Source organism: Acinonyx jubatus, chromosome D4 (genome assembly GCF_027475565.1).
Source record: "Acinonyx jubatus isolate Ajub_Pintada_27869175 chromosome D4, VMU_Ajub_asm_v1.0, whole genome shotgun sequence".
In the NCBI taxonomy this organism is placed as follows: domain Eukaryota; kingdom Metazoa; phylum Chordata; class Mammalia; order Carnivora; family Felidae; genus Acinonyx; species Acinonyx jubatus.
The window spans coordinates 1,752,762-1,776,092 of record NC_069391.1 but is presented as its reverse complement, the minus strand read 5'-3'; the positions used below and the strand labels follow the sequence as shown (position 1 = coordinate 1,776,092).

The window sequence follows — 23,331 nt, the reverse complement described above, 5'->3', positions numbered from 1 at the left end:
TCTAAGTCTGAATCAAAAGAATGAGAAAAACCCAGATCTGCGGAAAGAAACATTTCCTTACAACACCTGCGCTCAGCTGAGCGGGGCGGGCGAGCGGCGGAGGCCCCGGGGCAGCGAGGCGGCCCCCAGCCCGCACCTGACCGCGCAGCCGACGGCCGAGCGCACCCAGGTCTGGGCCCAGGCAGGTGGGGCTGCTGCAGAAAACGAGTTCAGAAAAACATCTGAAAAATGCGTCAAGCAGTAAGTAACGAGCAGCATTGAAAAAAAAGCAAAGCGCTAACCCATTTTCTTTTTGCAACGCGAGTAACGTTTACAAAGGAAAGGCAGCCCCACCGGCATCCGGTCCGCCCTCGGAGGCCTGGGAGCACTCGCCGGGCCCATACAGACCGTCCGCTCCAGTCGGAACCGCCGTTCTGCCCCCAAGACGCGAGGCCGGGCAGCCCGCCACGCCGAGGGGGCAGCGACTGCCCGGAGCGGGACAGGCGCGGCGGGCGTGCTTTGTCGGGAGCGCACAAGCCCCTCTCCGGCGCTAAAGTCACACTATGACAATAGCAAAAAGGGAATTTATTTATTAAAGAAAAATCATCTGTGATTTCCTCTACATAAGTTAGTACTGACTTCACACTTTGGGTCGAAACATGCCTTCTTCCAAGTGACAAGCAGCGCCTGCGGGTCGGGTCAAAGAGCGTTTCCAGAGCCCAGAGGGACACTGTGGAGGGAGGGGACCCCTCCCGGGGCATCCACGCCTGTAAACACTGTTGGAGGCTGGAGATGCGGCCGGCCGTGCACGCTGCCATCACACGAGTGTTGAAGCAGAAGGTCAAAGCCGGAGAAGGGCCCCCGAGCCCTGGCGACCAGGGGTGGGGTGCGGAGGGCGGGGTCCGGTGAGCCTCCCCCTCCCCCCCAGCCCGCGGCACTGGCACCGAGGGGTCTCCACGCTCCTCCGCGGCGGGCTGGCAGGCTGGCGGGTAGAAGAGGGCCGTGGCTGGGGCCGCCCCGGCTCCCGGACAGGTGCTGGAGCCGTGCAGGGGAGCGGCCGCACTTGCGCCTACGTGCGGTTCAGGGTCTGGAAGATCCTGGAGATCTGCAGCATGACCGGCCCCGTCTCCGGGTCGTTCATCCACTGGGTGCTGTTCAGTGGGTTTTCCAGCATGTCCTCAAACGCTGCGGGGAGAACACGGCAAGGCCGGCTGAGACACAGCTCTCGGCACGCAGTCAAGTACCACGGACTTGCCTCTCAACCGGCCCTTCAAGGGTGAGCCGGGAGTATCCGGGTCACCCCTCCCCAACAACCCCCCGGCAACGTCTGATCTGCTCAGCCCATTGGGGCTCCCGCGCCTCCAGCCCTGGGCGGGCAGGCGGCGTGCCCGTGTGCTTGCTGGCGCACCGATTCTGGAAAGCAATCTGGCAACAGCTATCCGCAATCTTAAAAATAGTCGCAGCCTATGACTCAGCAATTCCAATTCCAACCCTATCCTGGCAAAATAATCAGATGCAGAAAAGACATAAAAACACTGTTGCAAATTTAACGATATCTGATTGGGAAAATGAGAATGTTCAGTGTTCAGGAAATGACTTAAAAAAACCGGACGCGGGGCCACCTGTGCGGCTCAGTCGGTTAAGTGTCCGACTTGACTTTGACTCAGGTCATGATCTCCAGGTTTGTGAGTTTGAGCCCCGGGTCAGGCTCTGTGCTGACAGCCTGGAGCCTGCTTGGGATTCTGTGTCTCCCTCTCTCTCTGCCCCTCCCGTTTGCACACGCACTCTCTCTCAAAATAAATATCAACATTTAAAACATTTTTAAAAGAACAACAAAAAAACCCGAGCATTAAAAATGTGAGTGAGGGGCGCCTGGGCAGCTCAGCAGGAACCCCACATCCCAGGGTTGTGGTTCGAGCCCCACGTCGGGTGTAGAAACGACTTACAAATAAAATCTGACAGAAGGTGTCTCCCAGCACACGGCTGTCCCCCGCAAACCCTGGCCGTGTGAGCTCACAGGCTACAGGTCTGGAAAGTGCCGTCCTCCCTCCGGCCTCACCCGTCAGCACACGCGGAAGTGCGGAGCGGCCCCACGCGCACCAGCCTCGGGGAGCGCACTCAACCCTGTCTGCTCATGGCGCTTCAGGGCCACACGGGACCGCGGTGTAGCAAGAAAGTCTGACTTAGTCACTTGCTTGTGTGACGTGACAGCCCTCCCAGCCCTTAAAACCACCGGGGGACCCCTGATGGGCACCCTCCGGAAACCAGTCACGAGTATCAGACAGGGAGCCCAGAAGGACGGCAGGGTGTCCAGGCGAACTCGAGGAAGCACACAGCATGGGGTCAGTGAGGAAGGACCGGCTGCTCCGTGAACGTGCTGGGCACCCCACCCGCCGCCTCCTGGCACCTAGAGCCGTCCTGGGGACAGGGGTAAATGACGCGGGGCCCCAGGGGCTGGCTGGGACAGACGGCAAGGATGGATATCTATCAGAGCGAGGACGGTCTCCTACCAGACTCGCACCTGCCAACGTCCCAAAGAAACACCTGTCCAGAACAGGAGCGCGAACAGGACGTCTGCACATGCGACGAGAGACAAAGGGGAAGGTGTGGACACAGGATGAGCCCTGACCAAGCCCCAAGGTGGAGGTGACAGCAAAGCAGCTGGCAGACGCGGGTGATGGGGGGTGGGGCTCGGGCACAGACACAGGCACGCTGCCCCCGAGGGGCCCACGGGACAATGAAGGCCCGCTCCTGGGGTGGGGGAGGGGACCGGAGGACCCGCAGGGCCTAGAATTCCACACTGTTGGTGGTGCCTTTTTCAGTTTATTGATTTGAGAGAGAGAAAGCGAAAGAGAACGAGTGGGGGAGGGGCAGAGAGAGGGAGAATCCCAAGCAGGTTCTGTGCTGTCGGCACAGAGACTGACGTGGGGCTCGAACTCACGAACTGGGATCATGGCCTGAGCAGAAATCAAGAGTCAGAGGCTTAACCGACCCGGCCACCGGGCGTCCCCAGGCTCTTCCCATCCCATCCTCTGAAGCCAAAAGGATGTGTGGGTCTTAGTTTTGTTACTATTCTGCGAGTCACAAAAACCGTATGCGCTTCCGGACGCAGGCTGTTTCACGGTCAGACGGAGGGCCAGAGAAAGCCCTCGCGACCAGAAAGAGCAGAGGCCAATGTCTCCCGCACACCTGGCCCCGGCCCGCGGGGCGCTGCCCACGCTCTCCTCAACCTGGACGGGCCACTCTGGTGCCCACAGCTCGTCCAAGTCGTCTGCACGGGAGGCCGCCACACCACGGCCACAGCCCGGCCACTGGGCCCCACCGTGACTCAGGCAGGAGCTCCCCGAAGGTGACAGGGACATCGGTGTCACTCGGTGAAATCCACGCGGTGTGGCGGGGCCCGCCCCTGAGGAAGCCCACGTACCTAGTAACGTTTTAGGGTTGGTCAGGCCCAGCTGCACCACTGGATTATCCAGGATGGCTTGAAAGAGGGGGCTGTCGGGGTCGATGCCCTTGTCCAGCTCCTCGGGGGAGGGCTTCCGGTCTCCCAGCAGCCACTCGCACTGCGGACGCAAAAGTCACACACACGTTAGTCGCTCCTGAGCCCCCACCGGCAGCGGCTGCCCCCAGGGAGGGGCCCAGGCCGGGGGGCTCCGATGTCGGCACAGCCAGCAGATCCCAGCTGTGCTGACAGCATGAAGCCTGCCCGGGACTTCTCGGCAGGACCCGCGCAGGGCGCTGGGAGGAGAATGAAGAGAGGCATGGAACCCCCAGGCTGCATCCCCGGAAGTCCCCGCCCCACCACCACGCCCTCCTCGGGCAGCTGTCGTGGGTCCACAGCCTGGGACCCGTCCCAGGTCAGCTCAGCCAACTAACGACTCACATGCGTGCCAAGGAACGCACGGGGTCGTACAAAGACAGATCCCGGGGCGCCTGGGGGGCTCAGTCAGTTAAGCGTCTGACTCTTGGTTTCTGCTCAGGTCATGATCCCGCAGCTTCGTGGGTTCGTTCCCCACGTCGGGCTCTGTGCTGACAGCATGAAGCCTGCCTGGGATTCTCTCTCTACCTCTCTCTCTGCCCCTCCCCTGCTCTCTCTCTCTCAAAATTAACATGCGAACTTAAAAAAATAAAGAAAGAAAGAAGAATGAAAGAAAGAAACAGAAAAAAAGAAAAACAAGGCCCAGAACTTTCTCAGTATGCAAAACACGTTCTACTGTGACACCATCGACCCTCTCGTCTCCCTCGGAAAGAACGGACCGCCTGGGGCAGGAGCCTGATGCACGTGACACGGGCGAGGGGAGAGCGTCGCTGGCACGAGGACGCGCGGCGGTACTCACGGCGGCGTTCTGCTGGTTGTTGTTCACTCTGAGGGCGTCTATCACTTCCTTCTCGTCGAATCCCATCTCCATCAGAGAAATGACGGCCTGAAGGAGAACCCACAGGCCACTCAGTGCGCGCTCGCTGAGGACCAGGGAGCCGGGCCGTGGGGCCCGGATCCACACTGGGAAGCCTGCTGACCAACATGCCACGGGCAGGCCACACCAGCATCAGACCCTTTTGGCTCTGTCCCCATGTGTGGCCAGAAAGGTCTCCACCACCACCGTGAGCTCTCTGCAGGGGCCCCGGTCCCCAGAACGAAAGGGTGAGGGAGAGACCATGAGGGAAGCAAACCCGACTGAGGTGGGGAGAAAAAGATCCTGCTCACTTGCGGGAAACAGAAAGGAGGTTTCTGCACGTTTTATCCTTTAAAAAATGACACTAAAATTAACTTCAAACATCTTACACTTAACAAAATATAAACTGTAAACATAAACGTTTAAGAATTCTCAGAGGGAACAACGACCCGATGTTCAACATTCTGGGTATGAGAGATGTACGATTTCAGGACAAAAACCACAGAACACGTTACATCCTTCACTTTACCCTTGACTTTTATTGTGCAATCTTTAAAAGGGTCAATTTTGGGGGGAAAAAAAAAAGGTAAAAGATTTCATCAAGTTAATTGCATGGAGATCAAACCACACTCTTGTGAACTGGGTCCCCGTCTTCTTCCTGGTAGACTTTTCCGTGTTAACCACTCTACCTCGCCACACACCCGGGTGTGGGTGCTGGCGGCCATGCCCAGGCTGGACCCGCCCGACAGGTGTCTCAGAGAGCACCCGGTAGGAAAGGAAGTCAGCCGGGGTGGTAGCCAGAAAGATGCTTCACTGGGGCCAAACAGTGTCCAGTGAGCTCACGAGAAAGCATCTGTGCAATGACCCACTTCCTTTCCTTTCCCGAAGCAGCTCCTAACCCCAGGGCTGGCGGGGGTGGGGGTCCCCCCGCAAATCCTAGGAGAAGAATGCACCATGTGGTAGTTGACCCCCGGGTCACATAAAATCACCGGGACCTCCCACTAAATTCAAGCACACGGAGATCTTCCTGTGAACGTCAATAAAAACCTTCCTCTCCTTTCACTCACTCCCAGCTCAGCCTAGAGAAACCATGGCCCAGTCCTTCCGCACGGGGACTCTGGGGTCACGCCCCCAGCCCGCCTGCCAGGGGTCCACGCGCTCACAGGCCCCAAGACCCGGGCTCTGCCTGCCCCACGCACCGCACGCACTGTCCCCCCGCAGCTGGCGTTGGTGTGGGGGGAGGGGAAGAGACCGCGAAAAGTCCGTCTTGGTCTCCAGTCCAAGCCCTTCTCCCTGATCCAGACCTCCTGGGAGCCACACCAACACTCCCGTCCTTCCAGACTATCCTTTCAAATGGTGTGGAACCAGAGGGTGGGAGACGATGATGTCCTGGGTCAGCCTTGTGCAACAATCGTCACAGAACGTCTACCACAAAGAGGGGACAGGAAGGCCTGGCACGGGCATGCGTCTTGGGAGAAGAGCACCTCAGGTGTCACTCAGCGTCACGAGGTTGAGAGGGCAGCAAAGACCACCAGCTGAGCAGTGGTGTGCCCGACGAGGACAACGTGAGACCACCCTCCAGGGAAGTCCGGAGCCCGGAGGAGCACAGAGCACCCTCCAGGAACACGGCCTCCCCTCCCATGGGGCTCAGCCCGGCGCCCAGACCAGGCTCTAGAAACACCAGCTACGGGCTCAGCTGTAGCTGAGCTCACAAGAAAGCAGACAGAACAGCAAACTAGCCGGGGAGGGGGCAGGGGCATTAGCAGGGCCTGGGGGTCAGGGTCTAACGTGCACACGCAGACAGGACGTGGGCCTTGGGTCCATGTGAGACGACAAGCTGGAGCTTACACCCGGCACCCTGGAAGGGGTCTGTACCTAAACCCAGCACCCTGGAAAGGGTCTGCACCCCCAGAGGGAAGAGGAGCCAGAACAGCACCGGCCCCCGTGCGGGGAGCGGTCGGCCCCCAGAGCCAGGGCTCACACCATGTGCAGTCAGCGCGAACCGGGCCCCTGACGGGAGGTGCCGCTCGACCCAGGGGAACAGGTGCAGGATAGGCTAGGGTGGGCATCCCACGAGCCCGCGGGACAACACGGCACCCCAAGTCAGGAGCTCATGGACTCAGAGCCCCAACACCTCGAAATGACCCATCTATAATCTGAAAGAAAACCACAGTCTTAAAGCACAGAAAACATCCAAGGGGAAATCACGACCCTGGTCAAATGACCGAACAGTGGAGAACGGGGAGCCACAAAAGCACCCAGGAGGAGGCGACAGCGAAGGGCAGCCACACCAGACACGAACGTCAGCGGGCCAAGTGCAGCCCGAGATGGCCCAGGCCTCGGGTCCTGACACCCCACAGACACCACGACCAGGTGGTCAGAGCCTGACCGCCTCCCTGTCCACAGACAGTCCTGCGGCGCCCCAGCCTCTGGTCTCCGGGCAGCGTCCCCGCCCAAGCCCACGACTCACTCACGGCGGGAACGTGGACAGGACCGTCGTGAGTTTTCAGGTGACAAATGAATGTTTGGAGGAATATTTGGAGGACAAACAGCCACCTGGATTCACGTGAGGACAAGTGAAAACCGAACCTGGGCCTGACGATAAGCCCCTCACCAGGTCCAGCTTCCTCCACACGGCGCAGCCCCACGTGGACAAACGCCAACCCTGCCGGGCGGTGTCCAGGCCCCAGAGCACGTACCCGAGCATCGGCCCGGAACTCCCTTTTCCTCCGGATCTTCTTGAAGATCTCCGTTAGCTCATCTCTGGGCTCGTCGTCTCCGGTGCTGGTCCCGGCCGCCTCGGAGGCAGCCTCAGGGGCGGCCTCGGCCCCTCCCGGAGAGGCCTGGCCCGGAAGAGGCGTGTCGATGGTCGGGTCTTCTGCGTGTTCGATCAACCACTCCATGGCCTGAGGCACCGACATGCTGAAAGGTGACAAGAGACTTTCCCGATGGCCCAGGCCAATCATTGAGGGTCTCCCACCTCCTTCACATCTCATGGAAGGTTCTCTGGCTTTAGTGACTTCTCCGGCAGGAGCTGGGGACCCCTTGGGAGAGGCCGTGGCCCTGGCCCCGAAACCCCCTAAGACCCCGGCCACAGCACAGAGACCCATTCACTAAGCAAGGGCCATAAGCTCATGAAGAACGCGAGACTTTTAGGTCCAAGGCCAAGAGCAGAGCCCCCCCGACCGTCCTCTGGCTGTCAAGGCGCTCGTTTCAGAGCTGAGGGTGGACGCAAAGGCAAGTGGCTGCGGCGGGGCAGGCGTAGGAGGCTGCTTAAGAGGACACGGCTCCGGGCCGCCACGTCCCTGCCACAGGGACGTGCCTGCCAGGCAGGCTTCCACGCAGCGCTGGCAACGACGGCCCGGGGGGACCCGGCCACCCTGGCCCGTCCCCAGCGAGGGCGAGGCCACATCACACTGTCCTGACACAATGGAGGTGCCCCACTAGCTTACCTCGGGGATGTGCGTGCAGGATTTCTCTTTAAAAACTCACATCTATCAGAAACGGTTCAATCAGAGAGTTTGGGACGGAGGACGTCACCCCGGGGGAACCCACAGCATCGGCAGCAAGGGGAGGAGGTGGCCCACACGTACTGGTTCAGCCGCAGGGCCTTGGCGGCCCTGCTCTCCGGGAAGCCCATCTCCGTGAGCTGCCGCAGGGCTGCCTCGTCCACTCGCCCGTCCTCCTCTTCGTCCAGCATCGCTGTGGGCGAGAGACGGGGCGACCCGTGAGGGCCGGGCCAGCGCGAGGGGCCCGGGGTCCCAGGTGCGTGCCAACCCCCCGAATCCTCAGCAAATCCACACGGTGCCTCGACCGGCACCCGTGTGGACAGGAGCCCGCGTCAACTGAAAGCACAAACATAAAGCATTCTTCGGCCCCCCGTGTGACCCCGGGGCCGTGGCCAGTGAACGGGCGCCGCGGGGCCCACGGCGGGTCCAAGCGCAGGATCGCGGCCAACCCGGGCTTGCTCGTACCATTCGCCTTCTTGAACAGCTCGACCGCATCCGGGTTCAGCGCTAACAACTTCTGTGCCACCTCGATGAGAGACACCAGGATCTTCCGCAGTTCCGTCTGGAACTGCAGGAAAGGAGAAAAAGGCTCTTAACTGCTTCACGTGCCCGAGACCCGCCTGGAGGTGTAACCGCGCTCCTGGGCCCTAGACCCCACATCCCAGTCCCAACTATGCTGCTGCCGCTTCCGCAACACCAGAGGCGGGGGAGACCGGACTGGCAGGACTCTGTGCCGGGCAGGGAGGCGTCGGACGGGCGACACCGCTCAGCCCCTGGGCCGACACAGAAAGCACCCGGCACGGAAGGGGAAGAGAGCAGCCTGACCCACCGGGCCCCCCGCACAGGCCTCGGGCTCTCACCAGGAAGAAGGCTGCTGGGAACTCGATCAGAACCCTCTACGGGTGGGTCCCCGGTCCCATGGGCGACACAGGGGCCGGCCACCGCTCGTTCCCATGACGGGCCTCCAATGCCGCAGGAAGGACACGCACGGGGCAAACCGCGTGCGGGCCGGGGCAGGCGTGCAGAGTGCGATGGCACACTCTGCTGCTGAGGTGAGCAGGGCCGTGGTGGCACTCTCGGAGCCGGCGGCCACGCGGTCCCAGTCCGCGGGGCACGCTGCACCCTGCTGGGACCGCTCCATGGGACACCGGACACACCCTGCTTTTCTAGCTCAGGACTTTGCATCCAAAATTACTAAGGGTCCAGATTTCTCTCTACCAGTTTTTACCAAACTTCGGGCAAAACTCTAGTATTTTCCAGTAGCATCTACCTTTACGGTCCCACTTTCCAATGTCTTCTTAACCTTTTTATTTTGAAATCGTTTAAGGTCTACGGAGAAGCTGCAAAAACGCACACAGGACTCCTGTTTGTCCTTCCCCCCACCTTCCCCAAGCACGGCCCCCACGCAGGCGTGAGGAGCACGTGGCGTGGCCCATGGCGGGCACTCACGTCTCTGATGTTGGTCTGGACCTCGGCCCGGTCCATGTTGTAGGAGGGCAGGTTGGCGGTGGCCCGGAATATAGCTTCTCTATCCGGGGCTTTCTCTTCCTGTTTTTTCTACACAGAAAAGTAATCAGAAAGTCTGAAACGAATAGGGCGCCTGGGGGGCTCAGTCGGTTAAGCCTCAACCCCTGATTTTGGCTCAGGTCAGGATCTCGCGGTCCGTGACTCCAAGCCCCGCGTCAGGCTCTACGCGGACCGTGAGGAGCCTGCTTGGGATTGTCTCCCTCTCTCTCTGCCCCTCCCTCACACGTGCGCATGTTCTCCCTCTCAAAAATGAACAAACATTAAAAAGAAAAAGGAAATCCAAAACGAACACGAGAGCAAGAAAAGGCAAGGCCGCATCAGCCGGAACATGGGCTCCCGCGGGGAGAGCGCCTTTCCCGAGGGGGCGGGTGCCGCTCTCGCCTCGGCAGAGGGTCCCTGCGGGTTCTGTGCGCATCCTCGGGGACAGAAGACGTGATGCTCTCTGGGGACACGATTCCTGCCTGTCATAACCAGAGGACCGCAGGGAAGGAGAGAAGGCAGACACGGTGTCTCGTGGCCACAGGGAGGCCGTGGCTGTGCCGGGGCGCCCGCCGCAACAGCACATCCGCACCAGATGGCAGCGACTCCAACACAGAGAACCAGAGCGACAGAGACTGTTCCTCCGAGACAGAAAACAGACGGGGGTCAGCCGAGCACGCGCGGCAGGAGTCCAGCCAGAAACCAGGCCAGGCCGACGCCAGAGCCCGAGGGAAGCGCCCAGGTTGGGAGTGAGCGGCCGAGGCCAAGGACAGTGGCCCTCTACTACCCTGCTCGGCCAGCAACCGCCTTGGAGAGGGCAGACCCGGGGAGCCCCGGAGCCAGGCAGCCTGGACTCAGCAGCCGGAAAAGGGGGCCCCGTCCTAACCCTGGACGAGACCCAGTCCCTGCGCTACTCGGCTTCAAGGACCCCCAGCAGGAGACACACCCCCGTGGAAGGAGGGAACAGGGCCGAGTCTGTGCCCCACAGGCGCGACCGTGGACCAGCAGGTGCGACCGTGGGCACAGAGAGGAGCCGGTGAGCCCCTGGTGCCTCTTGGAGAGATGGCAGCCGAGGAGGCCCTGGGGTGTGAGGAAAGCCTCCAACAGGAGGGACAGAGACCCGAATGAGAACGGGGAAGTAAGGAAGTGTGAAGGAGACGACAAGAGGAAAAGGATTTCACGCCAGAAAACCCTTGGAGATGGGGGCGCAGCAGGAGGCCATCACCGTCGGAGGAGACACCGCTGGGAAACGTAAAAGATCACCACCAGGTAAACAGGCCATAGCAGTCAGGGAAAGATGCCCAGGAAATCGCCAACATCCAACCAACAGGAACTCCGGAAAGAGGGAGAGAAAACGAGGGGAGGGCACCGTCCAAGAACAATCCAGAAAAAGTTCTGGAACGAAAACCCACCGATCTCTGACTCTATGTGCCGGGGGCGGGATCTGCATCAACGCAGATCATGAACTTCCAAAGCCCTCAAGAGCCTTGGGGCTGGGGGGGGGGGGGGGGGGGGGGATGCTAGAAGACCCCAGGGGGAGGGGAGGGGAGAGGAAGCAGAGCAGGGACAGGGGACAAGTCGGGACCGACCAGCCGCTGCCGGCCACATGGAAACCCCGGACACTGGGCCCAGCACCTTCATTGCGCAGTGCACGCACACAGGTGGTGCTCACCAAAGCCGCCGAACGCTGGAGGGCAAGGCCGCAAGACTCCTTTCCCTTCCCAGATGCTGAGGGAAGCCAGGCTCCACCAGACAAGTCAGCTGGAAGATATCTGATTCTGCAGGTGGACTCCGAATCGGGCTCTAAGACCACACTCCTGCAGTCACACCTGCACAGTCCCAGGGGCTGTGAGTAGGATCGATTTTGTTGTGGGATAAGGTCAGGCTATGGCACAGTCAACTTTAAAGGAAACGCCCCCCGCCTTGGTGGGCCTGACCTAATCAGGCCATCCCTTCAAAAGCAAAGTGCTCTTTCTGGCCAGAGGGAGAGTCGACGTGTGAGAAATTCTGTCACTGGCTCTGAAGATGCAGGGGACCGTGAGGCAAGGAATGTGGCGGCCCTGACTGACCGAGCAAGAAAACAGGACCCCGGCCTGTTAGCGGTAGGAACCGACAACCACCAGAACGCACCCAAAGCGGACCCTTCCCCAGAGCCTCCAAAGAGGAACGCACACCGGCCGCACCTTGATTTAGACCTGAGAGCCTAAGGCAGGGCCCAGCTGAGCCCACCCAGACCACTGACCCACGGACCTGTGAGCTGTGTGCCGTCTCAAGCTGTTGTCTGTGGTTATGAGGCAGGCGGCAGCAAAGAGCGTACGGATATACGAGATTCAGAAGCTTGGACACAGGGGGCGAGATGGGAAAGCCTAGAAGCCACTGAGGCAGAGGGACGCGGCTGGAAGGAGCTGAAGGGACGTTCCCAGGACAGCAGGAGCTGGCAGATGGCCTCACACATGTGACCCTGTTTTCAGAGAGATTTATTAATCCGGGCAAAGAATTTGAAAAACTTAGCAATAACCCTACAGAAAACAAAAGAAGGAGGGGCGCCTGGGTGGCTCAGTCAGTTAAGCATCATCCTGCTTCGGCTCAGGTCATGATCTCAGTTTGTGAGTTCAAGCCCTGCGTCGGGCTCTGTGCTGACAGCTCGGAGCCTGGATCCTGCTTCAGATTCTGTGTCTCGCTCTCTCTCTGCCCCTCTCCTGCTTGCACTCTGTCTCTCTCTCTCTCTCTCTCAAAAATAAATAAGTGTTAAAAAAAAAAGAGAGAAAAAAAAGAAAAGAAAAGAAAAAAAAAAGAAAAGGAAAGAAAAAAGAAAAGGAAGAGGCAATTGTGGGTTCCAGGAGAAAGTTGTATAAAAAAGGATAGTCTTAGGGATGCCTGGGTGGCTCAGTTGGTTGAGCGTCCGGCTTCGGCTCAGGTCATGATCTCACAGCCTGTGGGTTCAAGCCCCACATCGGGCTCTGTGCTGACCGCTCAGAGCCTGGAGCCTGCTTCGAGTTCTGTCTCTCTCTCTCTCTCTCTCTGTCCCTCCCTCACACTCTTTCTCTCTCTCTCAAAAACAAACATTTAAAAAAAAAAAAAGGATAATCTTAGTACCCTTCAACTCCTAACAGAAAACAACACGTACACACTAATCCTAACGGAAATCCTGAAATCTTCAACCAGCCTGGACACAACCAGGGCTGGGATCTAACACACCAAACACCAAGAAGCCGAAGAACCTAAAGCTGATGTTCTAAGAAATAATAAAGTACGCGTGCTGTTTATCCATCAGAAAGAGAACCACGGAAGGAAGAGCGAAATGAGTGAAAGATGTTGCCTTTGGGGTGGCTGACTCCCGTGGGAGAGGGAGATGCCGGCAGCATTATTTGCCTTCGGAAACGCGTGTTACTGTCACTTAAAATTAATAATAACTCACAGAAGCAAGCATTAACGTCTTACGATGTTTTGTTTTGCAAACGTCGCAGACAAGGTGAACTGCCGTGTGCGGTCCGCAGCCGCAAGTTACCCAGAGCCGCCGTGGCGGTGGGAACCCCATCGTCTACACTGGTTACCAAGGGCTCGCACTGTGACGGGAGAACCACGTTCCGCCCAGGCAGGGCTCCGGGACAGGCAGGGGCGGGCCCGGTTCTGTCTCCCGGAGACGGGGGGGGGGGGGGGGGGGGGGGGGGCGGCTGGCCCATCTCCATGCCAGTGCTGTGGCCAGCTGTGGCCACAGATAAGCCCCCAGGCACTCCCCCCGTGCCGCCTGTCCCAGAGGAGACCCTGAGATAGCTCACTGCTCAGAGGCCCACGGCCCACGGAGTCTGGCCTGCTTTCTCGGGGGTGAACGCCCTCCCTAGCATTTCGGAGCATGAGTAAGAAACTCTGTCCCCAAGATAAGCGAGGAAAAGTTGTGAAATTAGTACGGCAGCCCCTTTCCAACGGCAGCGTTTTGCACCTGGGCGCAGCTGTGGAAGGCCCCCCGCTTCTCCAGGAACTTCCCGAGCACGAGCCTGCGCTCCTGGCACGGGGGCCCAAGTGTGTGCCCGCCACCCCTTCCCCGTGCTCCGGGTGCCACCCGGGGAGAGGAAGGAGGGCGCTCCCGGAGATCGGGGCGGACGGGTGGCCCGGGGGGCAGGGTGCCAGCCACGCGGCCAGCGACCAGGAGAGGCTCCGCCACGACAGAGAAGCCCCGTGACTGTGACCGTGGGACGCGCTGGGTCTGCGAGCGGCCGGTATCCAGAACCGTGTCAGGCCGCGGGCTTCAGCGGGGGGGCCTCCTGCTGACGAAGGCGTCCGATTCCCAACTCTGAGACTCACCTTTTCTTCTGCGGACACGTCGGCCATCTTGGGCAGCGGACTCGGGGCACGCTTTTTTATCAACAGTAAGACATCTGGAAAGGAAACACGTCTATCAAGCTGGTTACCTCCCTTATCCGTGAAATGGCAGAACGGGCGCCAGAGGACCCGAGGACACAGGAGCAGGGGCGCCCTCCGGGTGCCCCCCAAGCCGAGTGCTCACATGAGCCCTTCGCCCCCCCCCCCCCCCCCCCCGTGCGCGTGCGGATCCCCTGGCCCGGCAGGACCCCGGCTGGGGGTCACACACAGCACGGCCCTGACAACTGTGCCAAGAACGGGTGGAAACCTCACAAAACGCTCCCGTTTCAACGGGCTCTGCTCTCGGAGGCTGGGGGCCCGGTCTCCACCCTCAGAGCTAAACCCGGGGCGTGCCGGGGGGGGAAGGGGGCCGCGGGCCGCGAGGCTGGCAGCTCCCGCCTGGTCCCCAGCCCGACCCCCACACTCCACGGAGGTCTGGGAACAGTACTTCCGAAACGGATTATTTAAGAGAATCCCAGAATTAAAACCACCCTTTGAATGACATCTAGAAAACCAAAGGTTTCTCCCCACACGCTTCGGACGCAAAGCCTAAGCGACGGGACGGACGTTGTCTGCAGCAGGAGTGTCATCCCAGGACACCGGCGCCCTGGGGTCCGGCCCCACGATACAGCCGGGAGCAGCCCTGCAGACCCTGGGTTTGCTCAGAAACAGAATTAGAAATGAGGTTCACAGCTGGTTTCTCAGATGGATGCTGCCCGTTCCATTTCGGTCTGTGCTGTTTGTCACAAACGTCCCACAATGCGTACTTTGTTGTACCAAAGGGAAAATAAAATCCTTTCAGTGGACCCAGTGTTCTCGGCCGGTCCCAGCCTGGAACGCAGACGTGGACGTCGAGGGTGCCTTTGCCTCTCAGGTCCCCCGTTCCCACGGATGCCGCGGCTCCCCCCACTGCCCTGTGAGGCCCCTACCTTGGTCTTGGATGTTCTCTTCCAAGATTGTTTTGGCATCACTCAGCACCCTCTCCGAAGCAGCGTGTATTAATTTGTGATGGGTCACACTTTTGGGGTCTTCTAAGCTCCCATGAGCACACTGGGGGGGAAGAATCATACATTTCAAGACAGAAAATAAATCATAATGGTAACAATACGGGACCTGACCCTCAAACCACAGCAGGAGTGTACTGGCTACTAGCTAAAAAGTCAGAGCGCAGACGAAGTCAAAGAATTCTCATCAATGGCGGAAGCCAAACAAAAGGCCACAACATCTGATCCCTAGGGCAGCAATCTGTCCACCAACCCAGTAAGTACTCCTGAAATAGGTTCACGGCTTGACATAAAATACCCTGCTGGCAATTAGTGGCAACCTGAATCGCTTCCCTCGTCTGCAAAGATCTGGAGCAACATTTTAAAATGAAAATAGCAGGTCCACCGTTACCTGAAAACCTAAAAACCTAAGGATGATTTGTGTACTTTTTCTTTCTTCCAGACGCACGGAAGGGGCTGGGAGACGGTGAAGAGAGAAGGCGAGTCCGCAGACAGTAGAAACAGGGCCCTGACCACTGAAAAGCCCGCAAAACCCCGAGAGGAGAACAACCAGCCTTCACTCGGCCCTTGGCTTGCGCTCAGCACGGGACCACCACACAGATCCCGAAGCAAGCTGCAGGTGCCCCGGGTGGGGCCCCTCCTGGGCGGCCAAAGGGGACTGGCCGACTGGCACGCAGTTGTGACTCACTGGCCAGGGCTCCAGGCGCCCCAGAACGTGGCACCGGGGCAGGGGTGGGGGGACACTGAAGTCCAGGCAGGAGAAGGTCGTGGCGACAGCCGAACACCCTGGCTTCAGGGGGGCTGTCGTGCACTCACATCGATGGGCAAGGATGAAGGGGGCAAAGAAGGGCTCAGCCAACAGCAAGATCCGCTCCTGCATCTATGAGAGCAGATGCCACCCTCCCCCCACTTGCCTTGAATTCGACTCTGGCTCCGCTCCCAGAAATACTGGGTGTGTTCCTTCTAACTCTGAAATTCGCAGGCTCGCTGATCTGACAAGTTCAGAATACAGTGTATGAAACACAATTCTCCAAAACAACCCTCATGCGGTCCCTGAGAAGACTGTACTGCGCAACCTGTCCACGGCACAACACAAGCGTGAGTCATCCGCACACACCGTGACTTCATCCTGCTGCTTTGTTCTCGGCACAGACGCTCCGAGCAAGCGAAGATTCGGCAGCAGGACGGCCCCAGCGGAGCCCATCACGGGAGCCGGCCGCGGACACCCGCTGAAGCTGCTTCCTCCCCAGAAGGGTGAAGAGGCCGTTCCTCCTACACGTGACGTGACCTCCTGGGTCACCCCAAGACACACCGTCATGTGATCTCATAGCCGTATTAACAGGTACCGTGTCACGCACTGACAATTTCACAAGAGACCGCAACTGATGTGGAAAGAAAAGAAAAGCTACAAAGCTCATCAGGTTCTTTAAGAGTTGGTAAGAACGCTCCTCATTAATAAAGCAACACGCTCCGAAGGAGTACCACCGGCGGGGGAGAAACCCACAGCGTCCCCTTCGAGGAGGAAGGGAAACATTGCGCCAGCCTGAGTGTGCACCAGGGGAAGATTGGGAAGGAGAAACAGAAGCCCGGGCGGGCGGAGCCTCACTGCCTGCTGCAGTACGACACTCGGGCGATGGTTTCCCGGGTGATGTTCAAGTACACAACGTGAGAATACTCGTCGCTAACTACTGCATTCTGACCGGCTCGAGAGACGGCGCGTCCTGCCCACAGAACAGGACGGGCACGGAGGGGGGAATGCTTCCCAACCACTCAGCTCTCGAGTCCCGTGATTTACGTGGCTCCCCCACACCTGGAGACACTGCAGAGTGGAACAAAATCTCAATTTAAAGTAGGAGAGTGCCAGAAAAGTCCCCAACGACACACCTGAATCCCGACTGGAATAATAACTATCAGGAACATGGTAATCAGCATCTTATTCAAATTGGCTGCCTAATGAACCCCAAGAGCTCCTGAAATTCATTAGCAAGCAACTGCGGATCAGTCCAACAGCTCTCACTTCCTGTTCCCCTTCATAAACTAATATTATGATAGCCATGTAAATCAGTGAGTTAAGTCAAATGCCACCCCGATTTACCCACCGACTTCTCCCTGCCTGACTCAGCAGGTGTCGCTCCAAGTCCGGGCAGTTCTGAATTGACAGTCCATTTCCAGTTATTCCATTAACCCACAGGTTTGTTCTGAGCACAGAGAGCCTGGCTCTGGACATGTGAACACAGACCCAGCCCTCGAGGAGCTCCTGTCCTGGGTGGGCTGGAGGGGGAGGGAGGGGGAACAGCAAGTTGGGGAGGTTTTTGGCTTTTGTTTTAAACGTACAGGACTCGGGGCACCTGGGTGACTCAGCCAGTTGGGCGTCCGACTTCGGCTCAGGTCATGATCTCGCGGTTCGTGAGTTCGAGCCCGGCGTCGGGCTCTGCGCTGACAGCTCAGAGCCTGGAGCTGCTTCGGATTCTCTCTCCCTCGCCCTCTGCCCCTCCCCCACTCATACTCTGTCTCTCCCCGCCTCTCAAAAATGAATAACAAACGTTAAAAAAAATTTTTTTTTAAATAAATGTACACGACTCGACAAGCAACAGGGCCTGGCTCTAACAGCCTGAACGCTCGCGGAGCCCCCAGCCTACTAGCCTGCTGTCCGGGGGGGGTTTCTAGATGGCGAAAACACCCGACTGGCCCCCTCCTGGATCTGAGGCCAGGACCGCATTGTAACTGACATCCAGCGTGTTCCAGAAAGGGATCTGCTCTGGAAACCAGAATGCCTGCCTGCCTTGGCCAGTCACAAAACAGCTCCACAGACCCTCACTCCCAAGTGACTCAAAAGTATCTTCGTGCATAGTTCCCACAGTAACTGGAAGTTCGTCCTTGGAGAGGACGCTCGCCACAGTACAAACGTGTAATTTACTACATGGAATCCGCACCAGAAGACGAACCTAAACCCTGACAAGAAAACACCGCACGGGCCAAGGGCAGCGGGAGTCAGGTGGCCCAGCCTGCCTGAGTGGAGGAGTTTCCAGAGACACGGCCAGCAAAAACTATTTCCAAAACTTAGCAAACTAAGGAGCCAACTATACAGGGGTATTTCGCATGAACTGACCGTTAAAAAGTGGCTTTTTCAGCGAGGAGACTCTTCTCCTGGACCCACCCGCCGAATGGATGCAAAGGCCACGGCAAAGCAGGGGCTCGGGGACGAGTCTGGCAGCGGCCCCATTTCAGGGACTCCAGCTCGGAGGCTCAAGGGGCCAGGGCCAGACCCCATGCCAGCCAGCGGGAAACAGCTCCAGGTCGCCCGCCCCGCAGGGAAGGGAAGCCACTTCTCCACGGCGGGTCCCTCTTCCTCCGCCCGGCTAAAAACCAAGAGCCTCACCCCAAGCGCAAAGCGAGCACAAATGATGGAAAACCACGAGGCCCTGCTCCGCGCGGCGACTTCACCTTTCCTGCCTCAGTTTCCCGGCCTACCCCGAGCTCCTCGGGCTGCGGCAGGAGTTGATCTTGAAGCGCTCGGCCCGGAGCCCGGTCCAGGAAGGGCGTCGGGAAGGTGTAGGGGTTGGGGGGGTCGGGAAGGGGGCGGCCGCGGCCCGGACTTACGTGCTTGAGGCAGCGCTCCTTGAGCTTCTCCACCGAGGTGTCCTCGGTCGCCTCCTCCAGCCACTCGGCGCCGTCGGACGCGCAGATGTGCAGCCGCAGCACCTTGCCCGCGAAAATCTTCTCCTCCTGCACGAACATCGCGCCGCCGCCGCCGCCCGGCCTGCGCCCGCCGCCCGGGCCGTGAAGGTCACCGGGGCGGGGCTAGGCCGCCCGCGCGCTCCCTCGCCGGCCGCCGCCGCCCCGCCCCGGCTCCCCCTCGGCCGGCCGCCCGTCACTTGCCGCGGGCCGAGCGGTCGCCTCGCTCCCGCCGCCGGGCCGCCGGGGGCGCGCTGTCCCCGCCGCGCCGGAAGTGCGTCACAGCGCGCGCCCGGAGCCTACCGGGAGATGTGGTTCTCCCGTAGCCCCGGCGCGCCCGGCGCCGCGCAGGAAGTGCGTCAGAGGGAGCGCCCGGGCATGCCGGGAGGTGTAGTTCTCTTGCTGCCGCCTCCGTCCCACACAGCTTCCTTGCACTTCGCAGCTCCGGGCCGCAGGCACGCGGGACGGTCGAGTTTGGTGATCAGTTCTGAGATGCGCTCTGAGTGAAAAATACACAGCAGGTCTCCGAGAGTCCGCAGGGAAAAGGAATGAAAAATACTCCCTGTTGTCTTTGTATTGACTATAAGTTATTGATTATAGACTGTTATATGAAATAACAGTCTAGGTGTATCGGGTAATGTAAGGTATGTTGAAATTGATTTCTCCTGTTTCTCTTAAAGCGGAGCCTACCCACAGTTTTAATTGCACATGTGGCAGCTGTTGTGTTTTACTGGACTGCACTGCTCTCGGTCAACTTCTCAGCGTGTGGTCCCCAGCCAGGCAGCGGCAGCCCGGGTTCCCGGCCTCCCCGGAACCTTCCGCGTCAGACAACCCTGAGCGGCCTCCACTAGGGGGCAGAGCCGCAAGCAGACACTTGTAGCAACTGTCCTCCCCCCCCCCCCGCCCCCACCCCGGCACGTTTCCTGTGACAACGACAGATGTGGGTGCTGCGGTTTGGGCCACGTATGATCTGGTCCATTCAGAGAACCTTTACTGAGCAGAGATGAACGCCACACAGCTCCCATGTTCGTGCTAAGGAGACCGGCAGCCTAAATAGGGCCGTGGTCCCCACGTCTGTCCCCTTCGGACGTTTACTGTCCCCGTGCCACTTTGTACCCATGTTCTCATTCTCCCCCACAATCACTCTGACCATGCCCGAATTTCGTTTGTCCTGTTAGCGTTTAGTGATCGCCTCCATGAGTCGGGACATGAACAAACGAGCGGGCTCTCTGCTCGGCTGGGAGGCAGTGGCGGCGAGGGGAGGGAAGGAAGCTGGAGGCGCCCAGTGGGGCCAGGCCACAGGAAGGGGCGCTACAGCTAGTGGCCTTCATCGGAGGCCGTGGGGGCTGCAGTGTGGATGGTCACCACCCTCTGGTGGGGCTAGGGAGGAGGACAGGAGCCAGCCTGGATGCGGGAGAAAGCTACGGCATCCTTCCAGAGGGTGATGCGAAGCATCTGAACCAAGACTGTGGAGGCGGTGGCACTTGGAAATGCATCTGGCGGAGGGCAGGTATTGGGGAGAGCAAAATCGAGGATCCCATGAGTGCCTCCAGTGTGCGTGACAGGGTGCACCTCGGTGCCAGCACCCGAGGGAGCAGGAGAGGGTGGGCGGCAGAGGTGTTGCGCTCTGCTCTGCACAAGGAGTCCTGGACATCAGGGGACGTCCGAGGGGCCCGGGCCGGAAGGCAGTTGAGTGCGCAGGGCTGAGGTCCAGCGGACAGGCCCGGCTGGAGACAAGGAAGGGCAGCCGCCGGCTTGTCCACAGGAGCCAAAACGACGGTGGTGCTCACCCCGCCCCCCTGTGCAGAGGGAAGCCCACCAAGGAAACAGAAGAATGGTACCAGAAAGTTCTAAGGGCGAGGCACCATGAGATCCAAAAGGGGGGATTTCAAGAAGGAGAACATGCGGGCATGAACTGGAGGGAGTCATGGTGGGGCGCACACCTCTGAGACCGCACACCGGCTCGGCCACTGTCTGCGAGGGGCTACGCGGTACTGCTCAGCCCAGCTGCTGTTGGCGCCACAGGCCTTTCGCGTGTGCGGGACGAGGGCCCAGGGGGCCTTCCTGTCATATGTCAGCAATCAACTCTCGAAAAGCGGTTCACTGTACCTTTATCAGCCGAATCAGCCAAGCCTGGCCATGTGCCTAGCACCCTCCATCCACAGAGTCTCCCTGCTCACCTACCAACGCCTGGCCTCAGGGCCCCCCATTCCTCCAGGAAGACCACCCTGACTGTGCCTGCCCTGAGCCACCCCTCAGCACTTTGGGCACCGCTCACCCTGACCCCATCACGTGGGCATAACCCCCTGCAGAACGGGTGTCCTGAGTGATCTGTTTCCGAGGAGACAGACCTAAAGAAGCAGTCGTAAACAGTAACTCTTCTCATAGGAATTCAGGAGAAGAGTACTAGACACCCAGAGGACCTGGGTCCGGGGCTCCTCCTCCCGGGCTCTGCTTCCCGGCAGTCCACTGGGAGCAGGGACGAGGTGCTGTCCTGGGATTCCCTGCGGTGAGGGGGCCAAGCTGTCCCCAGAGACCTCAGCGGGTTCCTCCCTGTCTGAGCCTCTGTTTCCTGTTCTAGGTGAGAATGAGGACACGTGTGCATCCAGAGAGGGAGCACCTGCCACCCAGCTTTGGGGAGCAGTCAGCCGCCAGCCCTGCTGCCTTGCAAGGTGACAGTTTGCGCTCCTCCGTGTAAAGACCCGGCATCCCACGCAGCCCTGGACACCCCCCCCCCCACCGGCCTGCCCGCAGCCAGCTCTGCTTCTCCCCTCGCCTAATGCCTGCCTCCCCCCTCCCAACAGACGCAGGTCCCTAAAGCACGTTGCGCCTGCCACTCATCGCAGCCTCTGCCTGCGCACCTGCCTGGGTGCCCGGCAGGCGCGTATTTCGTACGTACGGTGCACCGGGAGCCGCTTCAGGTGCCGGAAGTGCGGCAGGAATAAGGTGGCCGCCGGCTCCGGGAGGTGCTGCTGGTGTGAACGTGGCAGGCCCAGGGCCCAAGGTCGAGCCCGGAAGAGCCGAGGGTTTCCCTGAATGCGGCGGAGCAGCCTTGGCTCTCGACCCCGGAGGGCCCGCGAACAGCGGAGCCGCCCTGGGAGGTGCCAAGGGGACGACCTCCCTTCCCATGGCCCCCTCTCCCCCGCTGACGCCGGCTGAGACGCAGCTCCGGGACCCTGGGCAGGCAGTGGCTAGGCCATAAGGGCTGCAGAGGGTCTCCCGGCCAAGGGGGCCTCGAGCCGGCAGGGAGGGGCATCCACCCTGCGGCGATCCCAAGCCTCCCGGCAGCGGCTGCCAGCGGTGCCTCCAGGCGGCCACTAGAGGGCAGGGGCGAGCTGTGGTCCTGGTCCTGCAGGCCGGCGGGTGAGCCGCGGGCAGGCGCCAGCCCCTGTCCTCTCAGCGCCCCTGCCGGGAGCCTGCCTGGGCACAGCGGCTGGGCCAGCACCCCCTTCGAGGGTAGTGGGAACGGGCCCTAATGAGTGACTAAGAGCTCTCCAGACAGCAAGAGGGAGGAGGAAGTGATTGGGGGGAAACTGAGGCACCCAACAAGAGGAAACAGCCCCACCACCCCTGTGGGTGCCTTGGGGAGTCCAGTTGGAAAAGCACAGCTCTGAGCCAACACCTTTCAGCGGGAGACCCCAGGACCAGAGAGGCAGGCATCTGGTCATGTATCCTGTTCAATCAAAAGCCAGCACACGACCCCACTGCCAGTGCCTGGGGTGGGGGGTGGGGGGCTCCTGGTTCTCAGGATGTAGCCCCAGGCGGGCCCTGGCCTCTCTCAGCTGCCCCCCAGCCCCGCCCCCCAAGGTCACTGGGTGTGGGAGTGGCCGGGGGTCACCAGAACAAAGTCTCACAAGGCAGGGGGCTTCAAACAACCGGAATCTACTCATCCAGCTCTGGAAGCCACGGGTGTGGGCAGGGCTGGTCCCCTCTGTGGCTGTCGGGGGAGTGCGTCTGTCGCAGGTCAGCTGCTGGTGATCCCAGAAATCCCTGGTGTCCTTTGGCTTGGAGACGCGCTGGGCCGGCTCCCTGTGTCCCAAATCTCCCTCCTCTCCGTGCCTCTGTCTCTCCGTCTCTTGGAGGGCGCCCACCTGTCACGGGATGCAGGGCCCACCCTAAATCCAGGATGACATCATCTCTAGACCCTTAACTCATCACATCTGCAAAGACCCTGTTGCCAAATGAAGCCATTCTGAGATGCTGGGTGGGCGTGAGCTTGGAGGGGACCCTACACAGCCCCCCATGGGTCACGGGCACCCATGAGTGGGGGGCACGTACCAAGCCGGCCGCACCCTGCCCTTGGGGAGCCGAGGCCTCAGGAGCCTGGCAGATAGGAGTGGTCCCAAGGTTAATTAATTATGACATTAAAAATTCGCCCGTTAAGGGGCCCCGCAAACAGGAAAAGTATTAATCACTCGTTTCCTCAGAGTGACAAGTGCATTTCCCTAAATTCCTCTGCTGCTGACTTAACTGAATGATAATCTCCCGGCTGCTGCCATTCCCGTGAAGTCACAGCTCATGAATATTCCAGTGTCACAATTTGCTTTTTAAAAGGACAGACTTATTATTTCATTTTTAAGCTTGCTGTCACGAATAGTAATTTTCCAGGCCCTGAAACAATGAAACGGCAGTGACTTTCCGGTCACCCACAAACAGTCCCAGGGAGCCAGTCCCTGCCCTGTAGGGGACCGGGTGGGGGTGCCAGGCCTTCCCACCACTCATCCAGACACGCAGTCAGCCCATGGGAACATGGCTGAACAGCAGTGAACATACCGTACCCCCCTGCCCCTCCCCTGGGCACTTTACAGTTTATAAGCAGGTGCACCGAGTTTCTGCAGGCACTCTGCATGCATGGGGCCACAACGGTGTCTCCAACCGTGAGCCAGCTGAGGGGGTGGGAAGCTT

The 23,331-nt window shown here is 59.9% G+C and overlaps 1 protein-coding gene and 1 long non-coding RNA gene across 3 annotated transcripts; both read right to left on the bottom strand.

Annotated features, from left to right (window-relative positions):
* Nucleotides 1-554: 554 nt before the first annotated feature.
* Nucleotides 555-18,662, bottom strand: UBAC1 (UBA domain containing 1). 2 transcript variants are annotated; one of them, XM_053204384.1, is made up of 11 exons: nucleotides 18,352-18,662; nucleotides 14,677-14,797; nucleotides 13,691-13,764; nucleotides 9,332-9,439; nucleotides 8,348-8,450; nucleotides 7,967-8,075; nucleotides 7,826-7,867; nucleotides 7,073-7,295; nucleotides 4,317-4,403; nucleotides 3,404-3,542; nucleotides 555-1,164 (listed from the first exon to the last, which is right to left on the bottom strand). In XM_053204384.1, exons 1-11 carry the CDS (start codon nucleotides 18,487-18,489, stop codon nucleotides 1,049-1,051), a joined length of 1,260 nt encoding a protein of 419 aa, XP_053060359.1. In that variant the 5' UTR covers nucleotides 18,490-18,662; the 3' UTR covers nucleotides 555-1,048. The 2 variants fall into 2 exon arrangements, with proteins under 2 accessions (XP_053060359.1, XP_026907490.1); XM_027051689.2 differs by lacking the exon at nucleotides 7,826-7,867 and having other exon boundaries at nucleotides 18,352-18,656.
* On the bottom strand, nucleotides 4,893-6,452 carry LOC128312046 (uncharacterized). Its single transcript, XR_008290834.1, has 2 exons — nucleotides 6,280-6,452; nucleotides 4,893-6,248 (listed from the first exon to the last, which is right to left on the bottom strand). It is a non-coding gene; the product is annotated as an uncharacterized LOC128312046 (long non-coding RNA).
* Nucleotides 18,663-23,331: the final 4,669 nt, after the last annotated feature.

Coding starts and splice junctions, on each gene's coding strand:
- UBAC1 (XM_053204384.1), bottom strand. CDS start 18,489: ATGTTCGTGCAGGAGGAGAAGATTTTCGCGGGCAAGGTGCTGCGGCTG. Junction 14,798..18,351: donor AGGAGCGCTGCCTCAAGCAC/GTAAGTCCGGGC, acceptor CTTCCCCCCCAG/TGTGCTCATGGGAGCTTAGA. Junction 3,543..4,316: donor ACAACCAGCAGAACGCCGCC/GTGAGTACCGCC, acceptor TTGCGTCCGCAG/TGCGAGTGGCTGCTGGGAGA.